Below are 24,247 nucleotides of genomic sequence, written 5' to 3'. Positions count from 1 at the left end.
TGAAATTACAATAGCATGTTTACAAGAAGAGGTGTATAGGCAGCCTACATATTACTCTCAGAACACATTTCCTTTAAAGTGGTAGTAAATTCTTTTTATTTTTAGCTACAGGTAAGCTTATAATAAGGCTTACCTGTAGGTTCAATAAATATCTCCTAAACCTGCACCATTTAGAAGATATTCTAGTGAGCGGCAGCCGGCGACCTCACCAGGGTATGCACTTTTATGGAACAATATACCTGAGCCATTCCATCAGAGCTCTGTGCCATGGCCGTAACTCCTGCGTGAATGCTTTGGCTGAATGATTTTGATTGCCAGCAGCAGGGGCCAATCGCACCACGCAGCTGTCTCAGCCAATGAGGAAGGGAGTCCGTGGCAGCTTAGACACTCCTGCAACATTGCTGGATAAAGATGGGGCTCGGGTAAGTATTGGGGGGGGGGGGGCTGAAGGGGGCTGCTGCACACAGAAGATTTTTTTATCTTAATGCATAGAATGCATTAAGATAAAAAAAAACCTTCTGCCTTTACAATCCCTTTAAATACATGTCAGACTCTGTAATTAGAAAGATACCTTTCGAAGATAATTACTAAAACTTAAAGGGTCTTCACCAAAGTTTTTACTTTGTCCATACCCTCCATGGCAGACGAGATCATCTGCAGAAATATTACTAGACACACTTAAAATGTTACTAAACCCTGCATTTACTATATCTGGTCTCCCACAGTACACAAAACATGGAAATGCAATTATTTTAGTAAATATAAACTTCTAAATGCCTTTTCTAATCAGCAGTTAGATCAGTCTTGTGACTTCTATTAGTGTCTGGTTAAAGCTTGTTTTATGAGGCCGCAGGGCCCCTGACCCTCTGTCTGGACAGTGCTGATTGGCCCTGTGCTGATCACATGCACCCTCCCAGAAAAAAATAAAAATAAACCACCCTAGCAAAACACACCAAACTGAGCATGTGCATAGTGCCTCATAGGGCTCTATGCTATCAGGAGATGGATTGGGGACAGTAAAAGAAGAGTAGGATTAGAGAAGACAGGTTCAAACAGACTTTTTACACAATGCAGAGGATTAACCCCTTAAGTTCCACAGTGAGTATAACAAGCATTCTTTACTGCATATACAGACTGATTTTACTGTTGTGGGATTACTAACACTTTAATGCATGAACTTTAGAGATGTCCAGCAAATAGATCAGTAGCAGTGGGTATTGACAGCTGCAATGACAGCCGACATCAACTGCAGCCTGCATTAAAACAACAGTTAACATGCCACTCCCAGGCACAAGGCACATCCAACACAGGCAGTGTGTATGGGGTTTTACCAACTGTCATAGTTATATATTACTGTACAAATATAATTTACACCACAGTCAATGTTAAGTGAAATTCTGAAGACTCATGTAAAAATATAATCACAGATTATATAGTAATAACTGTCCCTTTTTCAGGACTCTGAGAAAACTGACTGGTTCCAGGAGTGGCCCGACTCCTATGTAAAACATATCTACAGTTCTTCGGATAAAAATGCGCAGAGACACCTGAGTGGCTGGGCTATGCGTAACACCAACAATCATAATTCTCGTATTCTGAAGAAGTCTTGCCTTGGTGTCCTTGTCTGCAGCAATGACTGCACAACTCCAGGAGGCAAAAAGATATACCTGAGACCTGCCATTTGTGACAAAGCACGGCAGAAACAGCAAAGTAGGTGAATATGTTTACGTTTTTAATGGTTTTATGATGTCATTATGTTGGGAAAGTTCTATTCAATGACAAAAATAAAGATTTGTGAAGGGAGTGCTGACATACGGTTTATTAAAGCACAGGTCATTGGGTCTCATGTTAAGTTAAATGTTCAGTTGTTTTCTTCATTTTCTGGCCTACACTAATAATAATGATATAAAAATAATGGTTGATTACTACTGTCTGCTTTAATTCTTATACATGAGGTGCGCTGACACTGAGCAACTAAACTATTTGCAGCTGACCAGACATATGTCTGTCTGAGAATGACAGGTGGGAAGATATCTCTGCCTGACCTAGTGGTCAATTCACTAAGGGTCCTTTCACGTGGGCTTTCTGCCCGGCGGACTCCATTTTGCTCAGTGGGGATCGATCCGCCGATCCCCGCTGAGCAGGAGGATGACAGGTCCGTCTCCGCTCACTGTGCTGAGACGGACCTGTCAGATCCCTGCTCTCTTCTATGGGGAGATTGGATGAAAACGTACTGCCTGTCCTATCCTATCCGATCCTAAAGAACGGAGGAAAAATAGGGTTTCCATCCATCTGGATTTCACAGACAGGATCAGATCGGATAGCAGCGGGTGTCAGCGGAGATGTCACCGCTGATATCTGTCACTCCATAGGGATGCATGGAGCGTCCGATCAGGTTCGCCTGAAAAACTCACAGGCAGACCTGATCGGAAAGCCGGTGTGAAAGGGGCCTAAGGCTCGATTTACACCTATGCATGTTGTTTTTGAGCTTTTCTCTAGTTCTTTTTGCATTTTTACTGCAATGTTACTGTGATTTGCATTTTGCATTTTTTATGCTGTTTTTTTTTTTTTTTTTTTTTTTTTTTAGAAAATTTGTTGTTGGGCAGATTTAAAAATGCAAATTGCGGCAAAGTCGCAGTAAAAGCGCAGTAAAAACGCACTACATGCTTTTCTGCAGCTTCTCCATTAAAGTCTATTGAACCAAAAAAAATCAAAAAAGCACCGTTTTGCATTTTTAAAAGTCCCTGACCCTTCCCAGAAATTCAGAGGCACAAAAATGCATTGATGTGAACGTGTTCCATAAAAACCTATGTTAAGAAAATGTCCTGTGTTTCTGCAAAAAACATGAAAAAATGCATTAGTATGAATAGAGCCTCAGAGAGTTAACCACTTAAAGGGTAACTCCACTTTTGTGGGGGGAAAAAAAAAAAGAAAAATGTATACAGCGTGTACAATTGCGACACAAGTTTTCAATCTTTTCAATCTGCAGCCACTGTAATTTTCTGAAAATGCAATGCAATATGGCTACCTGAAGGTGTTCTGTACACAGAATGTGTACTGACCACACCCCAGAAACATAATTTCCTGCTTGTGTGATTGGCTCACCAATTTTTCCAGAAGTCTGCCTAAGATACAAGTCAGATTTCTGGCATCCCCTGCAACAAAAATTTCATTTTTAGTGAGATACTCCCAACAGGAACATGTCTAAAGGGATGCAGGCCCAGCAGATTCGCACATTAGTGCTCTGCAGCTGCACAGCTGGTTGATAATTATAAAACCACTCCCATTAGACCCACTCGGCACAGAGGAACAAACAGGGATTTCTTTAGAGTAACAAAAGGTAAGAATCTGTACCAAAGGTTGTTATAATCCTTACGATCTACAAAGATCACCCTGAGGGGAATGTTTTTTTCGCAACTAAAATGGAGTTACACTTTAAGGACCAAGCCTATTTCTGACACTTGCTGCTTTATAAGTTAAAATCAGTATTTTTTGCTAGAAAATTACTTAGAACCCCCAAACATTATATATATATATATATATATATATATATATATATATATATATATAACGTTGCACTATTTTATGTCACACTGTATTTGCCTAGCGGTCTTTCAAACTAATGTTTTTGGGTAAAATACACTTCACTGAATTAAAAAAAAACTAAACAGTAAAGTTAGCCCAATATTTTTGTATATTGTGAAAGATGATGTCATGCCGAGTAAATAAATACCTAACATGTTACGGTTTAAAATTGCACACACTTGTGGAATGGCAACAAACATTGGTACTTAAAAATCTCTATAGGCAACACTTGTTTAATGGTTACAAGTTTAGAGTTACAGAGGAGGTCTTTTGCTAGAATTATTGCTCCCACTCTGTCGATCGTGGCGATACCTCACATGTATGATTTGAACACGGTTTACATTTGCGGGCGCGACTTATGTATGCACTTTCTTTTATTTTTTTCTATGTGTTTTAATTTTTATTTTTTCCACTGCCTCTTAAAAAAAAAAGTCTGATCACTTGTATTGCTGTCACAAGGAATGTAAACATCCCTTGTGACAGTAATAGGCAGCGACAGGTACTCTTTATATCGGTATCTGGGGTCTAAAAGACCCCAAATCCCTCCTTTGTACTTAAAAGCATTCAAAACGCCAAAATATGCATTTTTGAATACTTTAGTTTTTTTTAAATCAGCGCCATTGGCAGCTGAGTAAACGGCAAGGGACGTCATGACTTTGCTTCTGGGTTACTAGATCGGAGAGCCGATCGAAGCAGAATCTGGCTTCGTTCACGACTCCAGCCAGGCGGTAGAATGCATTAGTTGTTTTTACTAAAAAGCCGACTGACGACTAAAAAAAACAGTACCAGGATGATGCCTCTAGCTGCAGGCATCATCCCGGTACAACCACTTCCTCAAACCAATGAACAGGTATGTTGGTTTGCAGGAAGTGGTTAAATACTGAATTTTTGAGTTAAAATAACATGCATTGGTTAACTCATATACATGCAATTAACGCACGATAACTAACGCATGAATTATTTTTATTTTTGGGATTGTTGTGTTTCTGAACGTTATTTTACTGTAGACCGGCTACAGGAACTGAAACATCTGACAGTGGTGTTCCTACCATAGCTGAATGAGACAATTTAGCTTAAAGAGGAAGTAAACCCTCCTCTGACACTTTTACCTATAGGTAAGCCTATGATAAGGCTTAAGAGATGGTTATACTCGCGCCTAGGTAAATATTCAGGTAAATATGGGAAAGCAGCAAGTAATCAAAGACCCTAGCTGGTAGAAAGTGATCTTAGGAGAATGAAGAGGTGTATTTTACTGCGCTAACCTAATATTAGTAAGCCAAGAAAAGTGCACGTGCAAACGTGTAATCAATTCTTAAAGTAATAAATAAATAAATATATCGATCCTGATGCAAATGGAATAAATATGTAAACAATGAAGTCTAATTGTGATAAATCATCCTCTAAAGTGCAAATGCAAACTTACTTGCAAACTCATGCAAATGAAAAATTACTTGCAATATGTGCCGATCAAATACATAATTAGTGCAAATATATCCAATATGTGAATTGATATACATAAAATTATTGACATTGAATTCAAAAATTAATTAATAAAAAATAGTCCGTGATTAAATACATAAATCTTTAAAGTGCAAAAACGTGCTCAAAAAGTCTCTGGTGTGCTGGATGGGATTGTGCGTGACGGTGGTTCTTAGGGTTCTACCACTCTGTGCCAAATGGGGTAAGGTAACACACTTACCAGATGGTGTGGATTCCAATGGCGTACGCCCAATGGAATCTATAACACTTTATGCTGCTGCTCCTGTATGTGGATACGAGGGTGGACGTTCTCCTCATGGATAAGGGTGGACACTCAGCATGGAAGAAAAAGATATATGCTCCTCATAGTGCAAAGAAGTTTTCCTTTTATTGAACTTACATAAAAAACACAGCAATCTTCACAAGCAATGTCCATATAAAAACTCCATAAAAAACCCCCGATCAAACTGCAGCTGATGCTTAAAAACTCTCAAGTGATAACAACACTCCAAAAAGAACTTAGGTGACACAGCAACGAAAAAAACACAACTTGCCCCAGAAGATGATGGGGTCACTGTGCAAATGAATCGCTATTGAGCTCCTATGCTGCCTTGCGGCTGGGTATACCATAGGACGCTGGCTCTCTCCGCTCTCCTCGCCTGACCCGGAAGTGAGAGTCTCGGCGTGCGGTCCAGCTACTGGCTCAAAGCGAGGCAACGTGCGTGCCAACTTGACGCGTTTCGTCAGAGTCAGAGCTCAATAGCGGTTCATTTGCACAGTGACCCCATCATCTTCTGGGGCAAGTTGTGTTTTTTTCGTTGCTGTGTCACCTAAGTTCTTTTTGGAGTGTTGTTATCACTTGAGAGTTTTTAATCATCAGCTGCAGTTTGATCGGGGGTTTTTTATGGAGTTTTTATATGGACATTGCTTGTGAAGATTGCTGTGTTTTTTATGTAAGTTCAATAAAAGGAAAACTTTTTTGCACTATGAGGAGCATATATCTTTTTCTTCCATGCTGAGTGTCCACCCTTATCCATGAGGAGAACGTCCACCCTCGTATCCACATACAGGAGCAGCAGCATAAAGTGTTATAGATTCCATTGGGCATACGCCATTGGAATCCACACCATCTGGTAAGTGTGTTACCTTACCCCATTTGGCACAGAGTGGTAGAACCCTAAGAACCACCGTCACGCACAATCCCATCCAGCACACCAGAGACTTTTTGAGCACGTTTTTGCACTTTAAAGATTTATGTATTTAATCATGGACTATTTTTTATTAATTAATTTTTGAATTCAATGTCAATAATTTTATGTATATCAATTCACATATTGGATATATTTGCACTAATTATCTATTTGATCGGCACATATTGCAAGTAATTTTTCATTTGCATGAGTTTGCAAGTAAGTTTGCATTTGCACTTTAGTGGATGATTTATCACAATTAGACTTCATTGTTTACATATTTATTCCATTTGCATCAGGATCGATATATTTATTTATTTATTACTTTAAGAATTGATTACACGTTTGCACGTGCACTTTTCTTGGTATGATAAGGCTTACCTATAGGTACTGTAAATATCTCCTAAACATGTACCATTTAGGAGATATTTACCTTACATGCAGCCAGTGACGTCACTGGCGCATGCGCTCTGAAGGAACGGCCACTGGTGCCGTTCCTTCAGAGCCCCGTGCCGTGACTGTCGGCTCCCGCGCGCGTGCGCAGGAGTGACGTCACCGCGGCTCCGGCCAATCAGATGGCCGGATGCCGCGATCCTGGAAGACGGGCGACTGGACATGTCGCCCGTCATACAGGTAAGCGGGCGGCACAGCGGGGGCTCGTTCTGAGGTAAGTATTGCATAATGAGCTAGTATGCGATGCATACTAGCTCATTATGTGTTTCTCTTACAGGTAGCCAAAAAAAAAAAAGTCGGACGGGTTTACAACCTCTTTAAGGCTGTTGGTTGTTAAGGAGCCGGCACCCATCTGTGTCCTAACAACCCATCTGCTGCCAAAAAAAACAGCAGTGCAGTCCCACCCCCAATCCATACCAGGCCCTTCATGTCTGGTATGGATTTTAGGGGACCTCATGCCAAAATTAAAAAAAAAAAATGGTGTAAGGTCTCCCCCAAAATCCACGCCAGACCGTTATCCGAGAACAAAGCCTGACAGGCCAGGAAAGAGGGGGACAAACATGCCCCCCCCCCTTTTAACCATACCAGGTGCTTTCACAAGATATTATCTGGCTTTGTAAACACATTTGGTGCACAAAAAATGGATGTATATCCTTTGTGGCTATTGAAGAAGTTTTTTTTTTTTTTTTTCAAATATGATTTTATTGTAAAAGTTGAACCAGATAAACAGTACAGTACAGTGTAATATAACCAAAAACATGTAAATCACCGAGGCAAGTACCAAGTAAATAGAAAGAAAGCACGCACATACGTGCTGTTAGTGCAAAGGTCAGGACAAATACGGGAGCATCAACAGAGGAAAAACAAGTGTGTCACATAAGCATCGACAAATATAAATAATCAAGTTTCCGGGGCACTAGGCCCATGTGGAGGTATGCAAGGTTGTTGTGCGCTAGTACCAAATAAGTGACAGTGACCAATGCAGACTCATCGTCCGCGCAGCACAGTTCCAGTTCAAGGTTTAGGAAATAAGGCTAAGACAGCATTAGAGAGATAAAAGAAAGAGCAGGAAAGAGAAAGAAGAGGACAGACAGAGTGGGGGACAAACACACATCGACAGGGGGGGGCAAGGGGATAGGGGGGAGGGGGGGAAGGAAGGGGAAAAGAGGGGGAGGTGGGGGGGACCGCTCCGCACCGGATCCCGGGGACCACTCCCTCCGAGGACGACTTTCTCGGCCAGACTCAGGAGCCCAACAGAGAAGTTCCCCGTTCTGACAGGACGAAAATGAAGAAGTTTTTATGCCCGGAGTTCAAAAGTGAAAGTCCCCCTGCAAAGTGAACAGCCTGTTTGTCTTTAGTAAATCAACCCAAATGCCTCTGATTTTGAAAACTAGAATGATCTGACTTCAATAAACTAAAACGGGATTGGCTAATATGGGTTACTCAGTGGTGGGATTCAAAAATTTTAGTAACCAGTTCCGACTTTCCCAGCAGAATGACCAGCGTGCCCCCTTTCAATGCACAGTGACCAGCGTGCCCCCTTTTCAATGCAGAGAGACCAGCGTGCCCCCTTTCAATGTACAGTGACCAGCGTGCCACCTTTCAATGCACAGTGACCAGTGTGCCCCCTTTTAATGCAGAATGACCAGCGTGCCCCCTTTCAATGCACAGTGACCAGCGTTCCCCCCTTTCAATGCAGAGAGACCAGCGTGCCCCCTTTCAATGTACAGTGACCAGCATGCCCCACTTTCAATGCACAGTGACCAGCGTGCCCCCCTTTCAATGCACAGTGACCAGCGTGCCCCCCTTTCAATGCAGAGAGACCAGCGTGCCCCCTTTCAATGCAGAGAGACCAGCATGCCCCCTTTCAATGCACAGTGACCAGCATGCCCCACTTTCAATGCACAGTGATCAGCGCTGCGTGCCCCCCTTTCAAGGCACAGTGACCAGCGTGCCCCCCTTTCAATGCACAGTGACCAGCATGCATCCCTTTCAATGCAGAGAGACCAGCGTGCCCCCCTTTCAATGCACAGTGACCACAGCATTGCCCCCAATCATTGCAGAGTGTCACAGCATTGCCCCCAATCATTGCAGAGCACCACAGCATTGCCCCCAATCATTGCAGAGCGCCACAGCATTGCCCCCAATCATTGCAGAGTGCCCACAGCATTGCCCCCAATGATCATTGCAGAGTGCCCCAGCATTGCCCCCAATAATTGCAGAGCATCACAGCATTGCCCCCAATCATTGCAGAGTGCCCACGGCATTGCCCCCAATGATCATTGCAGAGTGCCCACAGCATTGCCCCCAATGATCATTGCAGAGTGCCACAGCATTGCCCCCAATCATTGCAGAGCGCCACAGCATTGCCCCCAATCATTGCAGAGCACCACAGCATTGCCCCCAATAATTGCAGAGTGCCACAGCATTGCCCCCAATCATTGCAGAGTGCCACAGCATTGCCCCCAATCATTGCAGAGCGCCACAACATTGCCCCCAATCATTGCAGAGCGCCACAGCATTGCCCCAATGATCATTGCAGAGCGCCCACAGCATTGCCCCCAATGATCATTGCAGAGTGCCCACAGCATTGCCCAGAATCATTGCAGAGTGCCAGCTTCCCCCCGCGAGACCCGTTTACTTACCTCACGGACGGTCATCACGGCAGCTTCTCTTCAGTCCCGGCTCCCCGCGTCTCCTCAGTCCTCCCGCCTCCTTGGCCAATGGCACGGCGTTTGCCTTTCGGCCAATCAGGAAGCGGGAGGACCCGCTCCCTGATTGGCAAGGAGGAGGATCCTTGTGACAATAGCGAATTTTCATTCGCTATTGTCACAGAATGGGCGGGCTCGGCCTCGGGGCGCACTGCTCTGCTGCTCCCCGGCCACCAGCTTAGAGGGATCAGCCGGTTCTGCGAAATTGCAGAAAGTTTGCAACCGGTTCCATAGAACCGGTGCGAACCGGCTGAATCCCACCACTGGGGTTACTGCTCACTTATGGGACAGTAGGCAGGAGTTTAAAATTTCTACAACTTAAATAAAGACGCAGACACACCATTACTTTCTGAAAATAATTGGCCACGGCCGTTTATTATTGGTTTCAAAATGTTATTAAATAAATAAACAAACACAACACACTTTTAGTGCCGGTTCACACTAACGCGGCACGACTTCGGGGGCGACCTGTGAAGTCGCGTGCACTGTGACTTCGGCGTGACTTGCATGGACTTCATATAATGAATGTCTATGCAAGTCACTCCGATGTCGCCCCGAAGTAGTGCAGGAACCTTTCTCTAAGTCGGAGCGACTTGAGTCGCTCCTATTAGAAGGGTTCCCGTAGCACACAATGGACCGCGACTTGTCAGACTGACCAGTCGCCTGACAAGTCACGGTAGTGTGAATGGGGTCTTAACAACCCAGCCACTACGGCTCAGGCTGCATAAATAAATATTTTCAGATAAAATTCATAACTTCCATCTTAGTAAGACAAGAAAACCGTCCCCCTTTTTTAACTACAAAGGTGACCCACCACATAACAACAGCCGTGACAAAGGAACACCATAGATATGCCTTCTGAGGTGAATGAGCCCCGTTGAGACGAACCCCACTTTTTATAGTCACCCTGGGCAGTTCCATAAGCTTCCCTAGCTGTCATGTGCCCCTGCAGGTGAGACCTGTCACCTGCAACGCCACGTGACCTCCTACTTCACAGCTGACTACTTCAGGATAATAGCCTTCCCTTCCCGCCTTTTTACCCTGAGGAAAAAAGGAGGGAATCTGTCTGACCTAGTTCTGACCTCTTTCCCACCACTCTCCCATAAGAAAAAGGGGGTATATTACTGCCTTCCCTTTTCCTATCATTATCACTATTCTTCGTGCTGCATTATTGAATAAGCCCATTTACCTACTACCGTATGTACTGCAGCGAAATGCATTGAGTCTCATCTGAACCCTGCCTGTAACAGGTAGGTTACACAAGTGATAATGTCTCTAGTATAACAGCAAAACAGGTGTTGGTAAGTAGCTCTGGTTATCTTAAAGCGAAGTTCCGGCCTATTTTGCAACTTTAGTGATTCCTGGAGTGCTCGCTATGCTGATCAACAATTGGGCATTTTCATTTTTTTTCGGGGGTCCCTTACCTTATTTTCAGGGCATTTTTGATTGTACTTCCCCCTCCCCCCCCCCTCTGTGGCCGCGGCCGCGGCCATTGCCATCACTTCTGCCTTTGCATTGCATCCTGGGAGCTGTTTGTCATCACTCCCAGGAGGCTGGAATCAGGAAGAACTCCCAGAACACTCCCTGGAATCAGGAAGAAGGACACAGCAGATTACACTGCGGCTTCAGATGCCCACGTCTAAGATGGCCGCGCCCAGACAGCATTTTTAAAAGTAAGATTTTGACTAAAATCCAGTACCGTACACCTTGTAAGTATGAGAATAGTGGTTCTGTAAAGGGCGATGGATTAGTATTATACGGGTATTTTAGTTAAAAAAGGTATCTGAGGCTAGAACTCCGCTTTAAGCAACTTTATGAAAATTGAGCTATTAAGCCTAGTACACACGATTAGATTATCGGACGAATGATCGTCCAGTCTTTTCTTTGCATGCTAGTCTCATATCGAAAACAAATAGGTTACTAAAGTACAAAAATTCACATACGACAATAAAAATGATGTAATGTATTTGTATTGTATTTTTAGAGGAAAACTGTACTGATTGAACAAAAATTGTATAAACTTGAATCGTAAAAAAAAAAAATGTTGTTTGTCCTTTTGGAAATTTCAGACAAAAGCTGTGTACTAACGATCAGATTATCATACGACTGCTTCAAAAGCAATATTTTTTGTACAATATTCTGATCGTGTGTACAGGGCTTTAGATTGCAATGAATACAGTCAAATGTAATAACAGGTAGACAGTATGAATAAATACAGAAAATTCTGAATTTATATAATCAGGAGTTCACACCCAGCATTATATGTAACAAAGAGATTGTTGCATGTATATGGTGTTATAGTTGTTGTTTTTTTTTTTTTTCATATATATGGTTGATAATAAAAATGAATGCAGAAAAATGTCACCTGTGTTTTTTTCACTAGGTAAACAATGTCCTAATTGCAAAGGGACACTGAAACTCGTGTCTTGTCGTGGCCATGGTGGATTTCCTGTGACCAACTTCTGGAGGCATGAAGGACAATTCATATATTTTCAGGCATGTAACAACAAGAAATAAGATTTATAAGTGTTGTAGATTGCTTAACCCATGCTAGTAAATATGATGGCTAAATAAATGTGGGTGTTGTGGAGGGAGAAACTATATGCACACTGGACGATTTTACAGCTGCTGTTTTTGGCGTCAGACGTTTTTTTTTCTGTAGCCAGTAAACTCCCCAGCATTTAATCCTATGTGTCTATGCACACATAGGCTGTTATCAGCAGTTGTTGGCAGGGGCATTTTCAGGCTGTAAAAAGAAACCCAGAACTATTGGGTTTTAGGAGGCGTTTTTCAGCTGTAAAAACGCTCTAACTCTGATAAAAGCTAAAAAAAACGCCAAAAAATGCAGCTATTCTGCGTTTATCAACATTTTTGAGCCATAAGCTTTTGTGGGAGCATAGTTTTGCTAAAAAAAAAGCTTAGAAATGCTACAGGTGAAAAAAAGCTAAAAAAAAAGCTAAAATAATACTGAGAAACGCTGCAAAAAAAGCTGAAAAACTCCTTCTACAGCTACAGCTTTCAACCGCATTCACACTGAAGCGGCACGACTTCTGCATGACTTCGGGGGTGACCTGTGAAGTCCCGTGCACCGTGACTTTGGCGTGACTTGCATGAACTTCATATAATGAATGTCTATGCAAGTCGCTCCGAGGTCGCCCCGAAGTAGTACAGGACCCTTTTTCTAAGTCGGAGCAACTTGTGTCGCTCCTATTTGAACGGGTCCTGTGCCAGTCAATGGACAGCGAGGGACCGTGACTTGTCAGGCTGACAAGTCGCCTGACAAGTCGCGGTAGTGTGAATGGAGCCTTATACTGACGTTTTGATAATGTCCAGTGTGCATGAGGCCTTATAATCAATACAGACACCACCTCAAAACTAGGTTTTATGTGAGGCTTATTTCAATTACAACAAAGAATGAAAAAAAAAATGAAATCAAATTGGAAATCATAATACTCAGTGCTTATATTAAAATGCAATTTGTTGAGAGTTTACATCTGATTTATAGAGGAAGTAAACTTTATGATAAAGGCTTACCTATAGGTAGTGTAAAAATCTCCTAAACGTGCACTGTTTAGGATATATTTGCTGTACATGCAGCCAGTGACATCACTGGCACATGCACTCTGAAGGAAGGGCCTCCTGTGCCATTCCTTCAAAGCCTTGTGCCTTGACCATCGTGACTCCGGCCAGTCACAGAGCCAGAGCCTGCGAACCCGAAAGCAAGACGTGTGAAGATGGAAGCGGTCTCCAGCGATCGCTGGAAGGCTTCGTTTTCAGGTAAGTTTCACATAATATGTTAGTATGTGATGCATACTAGCAAATTATGCCTTTGCCTTGCAGGCAAGAAAAAAAAAAGAAAGACGTGCAGCGGGTTTACAACCGCTTTAATATGGTTACTGCTTTAAAAGTGTGATCCATTGAGACTAAACACTCCTACTGAAATCCTACTTCCATTCCTGTCTAGCCTTAGCATCCCCTTATCAGGGTCTTTGAGAACAAAGAAAAACTGCCAGATCAGGTAACTAAGGCGGCCTCGCCAGTCCCAACCATTACTAGAGACCGGTAGCTCTCATATACACTCATTGGGGTTGAATTACTAAAGGAAATTCCACTGTGCACTACAAGTGCAGTCGCTGTAGATTTGAGGGGAAGATCAGAAATGAGGGGAAGTTCTGCTGATTTCTTTCATCCAATCATGTGCAATCAAAAATGTTGTTTTTTATGGGATAGCAGGTGGGAATTCTCTCAATCAATAACATTTTAACATTAAATATATAACTACCCAAAACATATATTTTAATATATATATATTTTTTTTTATTAAATTAAACACAGACACTGGATTGGATAAATAAGGCCGCGGGCATTTATTATTGGTTTCAAAGTTAATTAAAACACTCACAAAATGTTTTAGTAAACAACAAATCTTTAAATGAAAAGCCCAACCTAGTCACCACGACTCAGGTTGTGTTATAGCATTAACAGCCCATTCAGACTGGCGCGATCCGACTTCGAGGGGCGACCTGTGAAGCTGTGCACCGCGACTTCGGCATGACTTGCAGGGACTTCACATAATGGAAGTCTATGCAAGTCGCTCCAGGTCACCCCAAAGTAGTACAGGGCCCTTTTTCTAAGTCGGAGCGACGCTCCTATTAGAACGGGTCCTGTGCTAATCAATGGCGAGTGACCGAGCGCGACTTGTCAGGCTGACAAGTCGCCTGACAAGTCGCGCTAGTCTGAATGGGGTCTTAGTCCCGGTTCACACTAAGGCGACCTGTGAGGCGACCTGGTCGCCTCACAGGTCGCCGTAGGTCGCCTCCCATAGGGAAGCTGCGGACCCGTTCTAATAGGAGCGACACAAGTCGCTCCGACTTAGAAAAAGGGTCCGGAGCTTCTTTGGGGCGACCAGGAGGCGACCGCCATAGACTTCAATGTTATGAAGTCCGTGGCGGCCGCTCCGAGGTCGCGGCACGCTGCTCGCACCGCGACCTCGGAGGTCGCGGTGCGAAGTAGCGTCGCCCCTATGTGAACGGGGCCTTAATAAATCAAATATATTTTTCCAAAATATAAACAATAACATAAAAACATCAACATATGATCAAAACAGAAAACCGTCCACCTTTGAATATTTCAAAAGTGACACCACCACATAAGGTAGGCCGACAAGATAAAAAAGAAAAAAAAAAGGGGGGGGGGATGACACGCCACGGCTCTGTTTCTGAAGCGACTGAGCCCTAGCTGTTGAGACCCCCTTAATATACCCAGTTCAATTTGCCAACCAGTCTGCTTACCAACCAAATTAACCTGTCTAACAGTTTGCGTCAAAACAGGGGTTTAGTTAGCACACATTTGCAAACGCATGTGAAAGCTGCAGGGCCACTTCACAGCTCCCTGTGTTACCTGCAGTCCTAGCTCTAATGAATTTATAAGAGTCTTCACAGTGGAAGCACATGCAAGCTAATGGATAGATAGGGGGCAGGTAAGCCTGGAGGTGTGAAGTGGCCCTGCAGCTTTCACATGCGTTTGCAAATGTGTGCTAACTAAACCCCTGTTTTGACGCAAACTGTTAGACAGGTTAATTTGGTTGGTAAGCAGACTGGTTGGCAAATTGAACTGGGAATTTTATTTTTGTTTGTTTCATGTGCGTTGCCCTTCCATGTGTTCTTTGCTATGGAGGCCAGTTATAGGTGGGGGCAGAGGCCATTTTCTTTGTTGTTAATGTGTACTGGTGAGTGGACATACTGGATGCCTTTGCTGTAATACTATCAGCTGGGCTTCCATTATGCCCCCAATTACCTTTCAGGAGGGTTGGGCCACCTCCAGGCTCTCCTGCCCCCTATCTATCCATTAGCTTGCATGTGCTTCCACTGTGAAGACTCTTATAAATTCATTAGAGTTAGGACTGCAGGTAACACAGGGAGCCGTGAAGTGGCCCTGCAGCTTTCACATGCGTTTGCAAATGTGTGCTAACTAAACCCCTGTTTTGACGCAAACTGTTAGACAGGTTAATTTGGTTGGTAAGCAGACTGGTTGGCAAATTGAACTGGGAATTTTATTTTTGTTTGTTTTATGTGCGTTGCCCTTCCATGTGTTCTTTGCTATGAAGGCCAGTTACAGGTGGGGGCAGAGGCCATTTTCTTTGTCCCCCTTAATATACCCCTGAAAGGGAATTCCAGATTTTTGGAGTCTTTTGGAGTGGCCCTTACCTGAGGCGCTGACCAATCCTGATACAGCCCTTAAATTTATGTTACTATCTGGAGATGTTACTATGGGAAGATGTTACTATGGGAAGATGTTACTAGGGGAAGAACAAGGGGAGACTTGAAACTACCTCTCCCGCCGCTATTCCATGAGGAAAAGGGGGAGCTAGAAACAGCTCCCGTTTTCCTTACATTTTCCATGCATGTCCCCCTCAGATCTATAGCGACTGCACTTCTAAGTGCATTCGTATTGCACAGTGGATTTGCCTTTAGTAAATAAACCCCAATGTATATGTGTGAGTGCACTCTCAACACAGAAATCTCAGCTGCCTATAGATGCATATGTGTGACGTGTGGGTAAAAAAAAAGCCCATCCTCCTTGTCACCGCACATATGCATTACATGGAACTAATTTAAAATTGGATTTATCTAAATTGTAATGCACAGATACAGATATTGCCCCCTACCATCACTCCCTAATTACATATGTTTGTAATTTCCCTCAAGGAGAGGTGCTAATGTGAACGATAAAATATATTCTTTTAGGTGTGGCTACATTGAAGGTTAAAGTGGTTCTAAAGGCTCAAGTTTTTTTTTTTACCTTAATGCATTCTATGCAGCCAGTGAGCCAAAGAGGAGAAAGTGTGGGCTGGGCCGAGACGCTCTTCATGTGTGAATGGACACACACAGCACGGCTCAGGAGCAAGCCTGCTATTAGGGTCACTCAGCAGGGGGAAGGAGCCCGGACCACCGACAGGGGACCCAAAAAGAAGAGGATCAAGGCTGCTCTATGCAAAATCATTGCAGAGAGCAGGTAAATATAACATGTTTATTATTTAAAAAAAATATTTCCTTTAGAAACAATTTAAAGTGAGCCTATCAGCACAGGGTAATTTATAAGAGGCTCTATACCAGTGGCCTCCAAACTGTGGCCCTGGGGCCAGATGGGGCCCTTTGCTTGCATTTATCCTGCCCTTGAGACATAATTCCTGCCACTGACACCAACAATGGGGCACTATTCCTTCCACTAACACAAAAAATGGTGTACTATTGCCCCCACTGATATCAATTATTTATCCCCCTTAATACCAAAGATCAGGCATTGTTTACTTCCACTGGGCACAGTCTGGCACCCCCAAAATCTGAAGGATGGTAAACTGGCCCTTTCTTTAGAAAGTTTGGAGACCCCTGCTCTATACTAAAGTTTCAAGCAGTCTGTTTTGTCAAACACTGCTGCTTTGGTGCTTGCCAGTCACCACAGGTATTCGGCTGAATGAGTGCAATACCTGTTTCCCCCATTGCGTGTAATGGTTCTTCCTGTCATTTCATATGTCCTCTTGTGACATACAATTCAGTGGGAGAAACCATAGTGTGCGGTGGGGGAGCAGGTATTCCATATACCCGGAAGTGTGAAACACGCGCAGCATCCTTCGGCCACTGAAGAAGCGATATTTCCAAAAACAGGCTGCTGGAAAGGTAAGCATAGAGCCTGTTTTATTACAGATATGTAGTTATTTACAAGTGACCGTTTGCTGACTGAGTCATTTTAAATTTGTAAAATAAATGTTTCTATGCTGGTAAAGTTAAAGTTGTAAGAAACCCTTAACATTTTTTAGTGTAACACATAGGGCCCAGTAAAATAAAAATATTTTTACAGTAAGCTATTTGCTAAAATGTTTTACACTACCACTTGCAGTTTACGACTTCCTACTGCTGGCTCCTGTTCTTTCAGTGCTGCTTCCCTTAATCTCTGGTCTTCACAGAAAAGAGTTAACAGTGGACAGTGAGGTCATCGGTCAGTTTGTTAGGATAGGGAAGAGATAAGGGTAGAGCAGAGGAGTGCCTTGCCATCCTAGGCTATGGGGCTGTGTGTTTCTATTGATGCTGCAAGAGAAAGGTGCCACTCTAAAACAGGAAACCTAGGGCAGCGGTCAAGGCACCAGCTTAAACTGGAAAAAAGGCAAAAACTAAAAAGTAAGCAAGCAGCAAACTCAATGAATAAATCAGCTGCTGAAAAACGTGTTTAGTGCCACTTTAATCATTCTGATATTACCAAAGCAAATTAACACTGTTAAAAAAAATGCATCGCAATTACAATTACTTGTTTGCATTAACATGTCACTAGTTCCTCTTTCTCTACAACAATTTGCAAAGAAAGGGAAAACTGTTGCATGTTACTTGGTCCACCAGAAGCCTGGAGTATCCTCCATTCAGCCTTTACAACCCTACCTCTTATCAAGTGTCCAATCCTGCCACACAATGAGTAAAATGTAAAGAAAGCAAACAATGACTGCCTGAAGTCTGGAACCCATGGACATGACCAAAGACTGGGATTCCTCCTTTCTGATGCTTTGCCAGCCTCTAACTGCAGCTGTCTTCAGATGTTCTGCCTTTAGTTTTGCCTTCAGCAAGTGAAATGCATTCTCAATTGGGTTGAGATCAGGTGATTGACTTGGCCATTGCAGAATATTCCACTTCTTTTCCTTCAAAAGCTCCTGGGTTAGTTTGCAGTGTGTTTTGGATCATTGTCTATCTGTACTGTGAAGCCCTGTCCAATCAATTTTGCTGCATTTGGCTGAATCTGGGCTGACAGTATATCTCTAAATACTGCAGAATTCATCCGGCTGCTTTTGTCTGCTGTCACATCATCAGTAAACACCAATGACCCAGTGCCACTGGAAGCCATGCATACCCATACCATCACACTGCCTCCACCATGTTTTACCGATGACGTTGTGTGCTTTGGATCAAGGGCAGTTTGAAGCCTTCTCCACACTTTTTTCTTCCCGACATTCTGGTACAGATGAATCTTAGTTTTCCCTGTCCAAGAAATGCCTTTCCAGAATTGGCCTGGCTTTTTTAGATGTTTTTTTGGCAAAGTCTAATCTGTTTTTTCTATTCTTCAGGCTTATGAATGGTTTGCGCCTTGTGGTGAACCCTCTGTGTTTGCTCTTGTGAAGTCTTCTCTTGATTGTAGACTTTGATAATGATATGCCCACCTCCTAGAGGATCCTGTGATCATCCACCACTATTTTCTTCTGTGGACGTCCAGGCCATTTTATGTTGCTGAGCTCACCAGTGCGTTCTTCTTTCCTCAGAATGTACCACGCTGTTGATTGGCCACTCCTAATGTTGCTGCTATCTCTCTGACAGATTTGTTTCATTTTTTATGCCTTACAATGGCCTGTTTTATTTGCATGGACAGCTCCTTTGAATGCATGATGTAGGTTCGCAGCAATAGATTCTAAATGCAAATACCACACTGATGCCCCATACACACGTGCAGATTATCTGCAGACTTTTGTCTGCAGACTTACCAAAACCATATAATATGAGGTCAAACCTAAACACTTTCAATTTGTATGCAATCCGGCTGGCCCTTGCACTACATAGAAAAGGTAAGTCTGCAGACAAAAGTCTGCAGATAATCTGCACGTGTGTATGGGGCATCAGAATCAACTCCAGACCTTTTACCTGCCTAATTGATGAAGAAATAATGAAGGAGTAGCACACACCTGGCCATGAAATAGCTTATTATTCTATTGTCCAATTACTTTTGGTTCCTTGAAAAAGGAGGGGGTTGGTTTAAGAGCTGTAATTCCTAATCCGTTCCTCTGATTTGGATGTACATACTCTAAAATTCAACCTGAGAGTGCGCACTTTCAGCCCATATCCATTCTAAAACTCTAGCTTGAATATGTTTTGGTAAATACCTGAAAAAACGAAAATTGTGCCTGTGTCCAAATATATATGGACCTAACTGTATTACCCCCTCATCCCTCCCTAGGTATTTCTTGTTGTACTTATCATTTTTAAATTTTTTTTGGTTTGTATTTTCATTGCCCAAAGTTCTGTTCTATTTCTCAAACACCCTGAAAAACGTAACCAAGCCATTATAGGTTAACCCTCCTCTTAAATGTACCCTGCTCTCCCCCTAATGATTTGAGCCAGAGGCCATTTGGTACAACTTAAGTTTCTCCACAGGCTTTACTACACGCCACAGAGATTGTCGATAATCTATCACACTACGCAAATGCACTGTCCCAAATGTCAAACTGAGTTAGGGAATTTTATTAACATGGCCTAATCAAAACTTTAAAAAATGTTTGCTTATACTGTACATACACTTTAAATACTTGTCTTCAGTAGTTTTACTGCAGGTGAGCTGCACAGGCAGGCCAAGCAAAGTACCTGTATGTCTCCACCTGTCCTCCGGTATTGGACACAGTAGAATGATTTTGGCTGAAACCAGCTGATCGGCTGTGTCCAATCACAGACAGAGCTCTGTATTTACAAAAACACAGAACTCTGTGTGCATAGGAACAGCAATCTGACTGTTCCTTCTCCCAAAAACAGCCAGAACAGAAAATAGGTGCAGTACATATCTATGCATTAAGATAAAAAAAAAAACCTTCTGTGTAAAGCAGCCCCCTCAGCCCCCCCATATTACTTACCTGAGCCCCATTTTGATCCAGCAATGTTGTACAAAAGCATCAGCTGTCCAGGACTCTCCCTCCTCATTGTCTGAGACAGCAGCAGACGCCATTGGCTCCCACTGGTGTCAATCAAAGTCAGTGAACCAATAAGGAGAGAGAAGGGGCAAGGCCGAGCTGTGGCTCCATGTCTGAATAGATACACAGAGCAGCGGCTCGGCTCAGGTGCCCCCATAGTAAGCTGCTTGCTGTGGGGCACTCGGTAGGAGGGGGGGGGGGGCAGGAACACCGGCGAGGGACATGAGAAGAGGAGGAACTGGGCTGCTCTGTGGAAAGCCACTGCAACAGAGCAGGTAAGTATAACATGTTTGTTATTAAAAAAAAAAACCCCTTCATTACCCCTAAATGTTACAGCCAGTGTCATTACTACAGTGTCAGTGTACAGTATTATCACTGATCACTATATTAGTGTCACTTGTGACGTCAGAGTCAGTTAGTGACCCTCCCAGATATTGTCTGTTAGAGCCATATTGCCCGCCACCCTATCACAGTCACACTGTAAGTCAACGATCACAGCTAATAACAGTATAACGTCTATAGCTGCGTAAATTCCAGTGTACTGTAAATACCAGTTATGTGAAACTTTGTGCCCCAGATGTTTTGAAACTACATTTCCCATGATGCCCAACTACACTGCAGAGTACATTAGCATTGTGGGAAATGTAGTTCCAAAACATCTGGGGTGCCAAAGTTCGCCATCACTGGTATATACCATCGTTTTTAGACACAACTTTCGCACAAAACAATTATTTAACATCTATTTACCAAAGACATGTAGCAGAATACATTTTTGTTTACATTTTTTAAGAAAATCGTTTTTTGTTTTTTTTGTGGATATGTATTATAACAGAAAGTAGAAAATATTGTTTTTTTTTTCCAAAATGTTTGGTCTTTTTTGTTTATATAATAAAAAATAAAAACCCCAGTGGTGATCAAATACTACCAAAAGAAAGCTCTATTTTTGTGAAAAAATGATATAAGTTTCATTTGCATACAGTGTTGCATGACTGCACAATTGCCAGTTAAAGTAGCACAGTGCTGAATAGCAAAAAACAGCCTGGTCAAGAAGGGGGTAAAACCTTCTATAGGGCAAGTGGTTAAACTCCTAAACTCTAACCCTGACATTAACACTGGCAGTTAGACAATATATCTAAATCCCCAAATCATAATGATAACCTAACCTAAACATCAAAGTGTATATATGATCAGAATGTAAAATCATATATTCATTTCTTTGTCGTATTGCCTACTCCTAGTAATCTGATCGATCTTGAAGTTTGTAACTTACTTTGTGAAGCTCCCCACACATTTACTTCTTTTATTTCTGTGTCACATATTTATTATATCCTGTGAGTGGGCACGGCTGTGTCACACATTTCACAGAGCCTACCTTCTGAACTCTCAGAGGGGCTGAGCGGAGGAGTGTCAGGAGGTGGAGTCAGTACAGGAATCACAGCTTGCAGGCAGCAAGATACCATGTGATACAGTATAAAGTCTTTAGAAATGGAAATTAAACAGCAGAGAAGAAGCTGTAAAGCATGTGGGGATTCCAGGAAGTACGCTTATATTAGATTGTTGAAAATATCTGTTGTTTGTATTGCTATTACAATGCTGATGTTATATAATAAAAGTGTATGCTGTGAAGGTAGATTTCTTTTAAATTGATCCCCAAGGCTAACTGAACCCGTTCTGCAGCATCTTTACCTGCCTCACACCGGGAGCAATGACATTGAATACTTACAGTCTAAGATATCAGCATTTAAAAATGATCCAGCTTAGTAATAAAGCTTATAATTATTGTTTCTCTTTCGTTCATTGACGAACACAGCTCCTGATATTCATAACCATTGGGTTATACTGCCCCCTACAGGAGTAGGCAGAAAGAATTCTGGCTGCACCCATGGGCAGTCCCAGGGGGTATGCTCCCTCTCTCTGCTATAGCCACTCAGTTTTATTCTGCCTAATCAGGAGTAAGGACCTATTTCCTTTCTGGGATCTTTGGTCCTGGCAAAATTTAGATAGAAAATATTTTTCTCCTGGATTTTTTTCTGTGGGATCTACAATCAACTGCCAGGCTGGGCGACGGGCTGGATAATATAGATCCAGGGGTCACCCCAGTCTGGCCAGCAAGCACGCGTACACCTCAGCTTCATGCTAGGTCGGCCGTGACATAGCCCCACTGGACAGCGAGTTAAACGCCTCGCGAGATCGCATACGACCGGGTCTCGGCCTGAGTCGCAGCGTTCCTCCTGGCCAACAGCACCTCATTTGGAGAGGGGTTCTGTCTGGAGCAGTGTCCGCCTGGTTCCTGGTATGGTGAGTAGCTGTCCCCCCTCCCCCCCTAGAGGGTTTGGGGTGGATGTGGGCCCTTCCTTCCTGCAATCACCCCTCTTTGCCAAGTCCCTCATTCTGCCCCCACCCTCCTCCCTCCATGCTGGGGGCTTTTTGGGTGGTCTCGCCAATTTCCTGCAATTGGGGCAGGGCGCTAACTGGCGATTGGGGCCGGGGGGTGCGCCGCCAGTGACTAGACCATTGATTGTGTGGAGGGGGGGTTGTACTTGGTGGAGGTTCCTACCAGGGCCCCCTGTCCTGCCTGGATCTGTCCTTGGGGCCTGGTTTCCCTCCTGGGTCCCTGTAAGTATCGTAGTACCACACGGGGCCACAGCGGCCATGTTTGTGTAGTCCGGCGGCCATTTTTTGGTGGTTTGCCATTGGAAATAGCGGATGCCATGACAGTGGAGCCCTGTGGGCGGTGATTTCGGCGGTGGCAGCCCCTCCTCATCCCCTGGTGCTGACTCCTGGATCATTTTACTTCCTGATCACCGCACGTGTAGTGCAGATGCTCCTGGAGGCTGCAGGTGCTTGTTTCTGTGGGTGGTAAGTCTGGTAAGGTCCTCTCCCTGTCTGCTGAGGACCGCTTGGTGCTTTGTGCCTGGCGACCCAGTGGTGCTGCCAGCGTGGTGGGGGTTGTCCCTTAACAGTGTTTTACACTTTTTGTGGGGTCCTCCTGGTGACTCATGGAGTCTTTGGGGCACATTTCCCCACCTGATACCCTCTCTGAGGCTGTGAGGCCCTCCGGGTCCCAACTATCCACCAATGCACTCACAGCGGTCCTAGAGTCCCCTGTGTCCCTGGTGGAGGTGGCTTGCGGTTGACAGGCTGGCAAAAAGTGCCCCCGCTTTCCCCTGCCTTATCTCTCTCATCAGATTCTGAATCTGATTCGGCCTCCATGGACGTGGGTCACCCTGCTGGGTCTGCAACCATGCACCTGGAATCCTCTGATAGTGGGGATGATTCCTCCACGTCTGTGATCGCGCACAAAAAGGCGCTGGTGGATGCACTGATTGTACCTTTGCATGAGACCCTGAAGGTGGAGGACGCAGCTGAAGCTGCGATGGAGGCGCAGGTGACCTTTGGCACTCACAAGTCATTCAAAGCGGCAAAGGTGTTTCCCCTACCCTGCCTATTTTGACAGAATTGTCGCTAAAGAGTGGGGACGACCAAAGCGTCCCCGTGGGGTCCCTAAGCGCTTTACTAGGCGTTACCCCCTAGGAGGAGTCCCTTCTTAAGAAGTGGACTGTGCCAATGGACCTTCCAGTTTCCAGATTAAACAAGGCAACCATGATTCTTGTTACAGAATCTCCGGCCTTTAAGAATCCGGCTGACCGGAAGGCGGAGGCTGTGGCCCGCACTATGTATACTCTGGCTGGTTCAGCTATTAGGCGGGCATTCATCATTTCCCTAGTGTCGCAAACTCTTACCGAGTGGGCTGAGCTCCTACGCCTTAACCTGGAGGGGGAACAGACCCCCCTGCCTTTGCCAACCAGTTGGTCCAGGGGCTGCAGTTTATCTGTGATGCCTCTTTGGATGCGGCTCCCCTGATGGCTTGCCTCTCTGTTTTGGCAGTGGTCCTTCGGCGTATTTTTTGGCTCAAGTGCTGGTCTGCGGATCAGACTTCAAAAAAGGCCTTGACTGATCTTCCTTTTCAAGGAGATCTCCTGTTTGAAGCTACCCTGGATGACATCATTAAAGGTCTCACAGGGGGGAAGAGTACTTTTCTTCTGCAGGCTTCTAAGGGCAAGGAACCATGTTGTAGACGTGGGCCTTCCTTCTTAGCTCATAGGAAGTTATTTCGT

The 24,247-nt window shown here is 43.9% G+C and overlaps 1 protein-coding gene across 1 annotated transcript in view; it reads left to right on the top strand.

Moving 5' to 3' along the window:
* The window catches only part of GCM1 (glial cells missing transcription factor 1), a 69,695-nt gene that overhangs the window by 18,830 nt on the left and 26,618 nt on the right, over nt 1-24,247 (top strand). Inside the window, exons 2-3 of the mRNA XM_082249154.1 lie at nt 1,458-1,710; nt 11,802-11,914. Of these exons, the coding sequence (XP_082105280.1) occupies nt 1,458-1,710; nt 11,802-11,914 (366 nt within the window). The remainder of the gene's footprint in view (nt 1-1,457; nt 1,711-11,801; nt 11,915-24,247) is intronic.

The sequence above is a fragment of the Pelophylax lessonae genome, assembly GCF_965119305.1.
Source record: "Pelophylax lessonae genome assembly, chromosome: 3".
Taxonomy (NCBI): Eukaryota; Metazoa; Chordata; class Amphibia; order Anura; family Ranidae; genus Pelophylax; species Pelophylax lessonae.
Note: the sequence above shows the minus strand (reverse complement) of the source record. Positions and strands in the feature narration are given on the sequence as shown.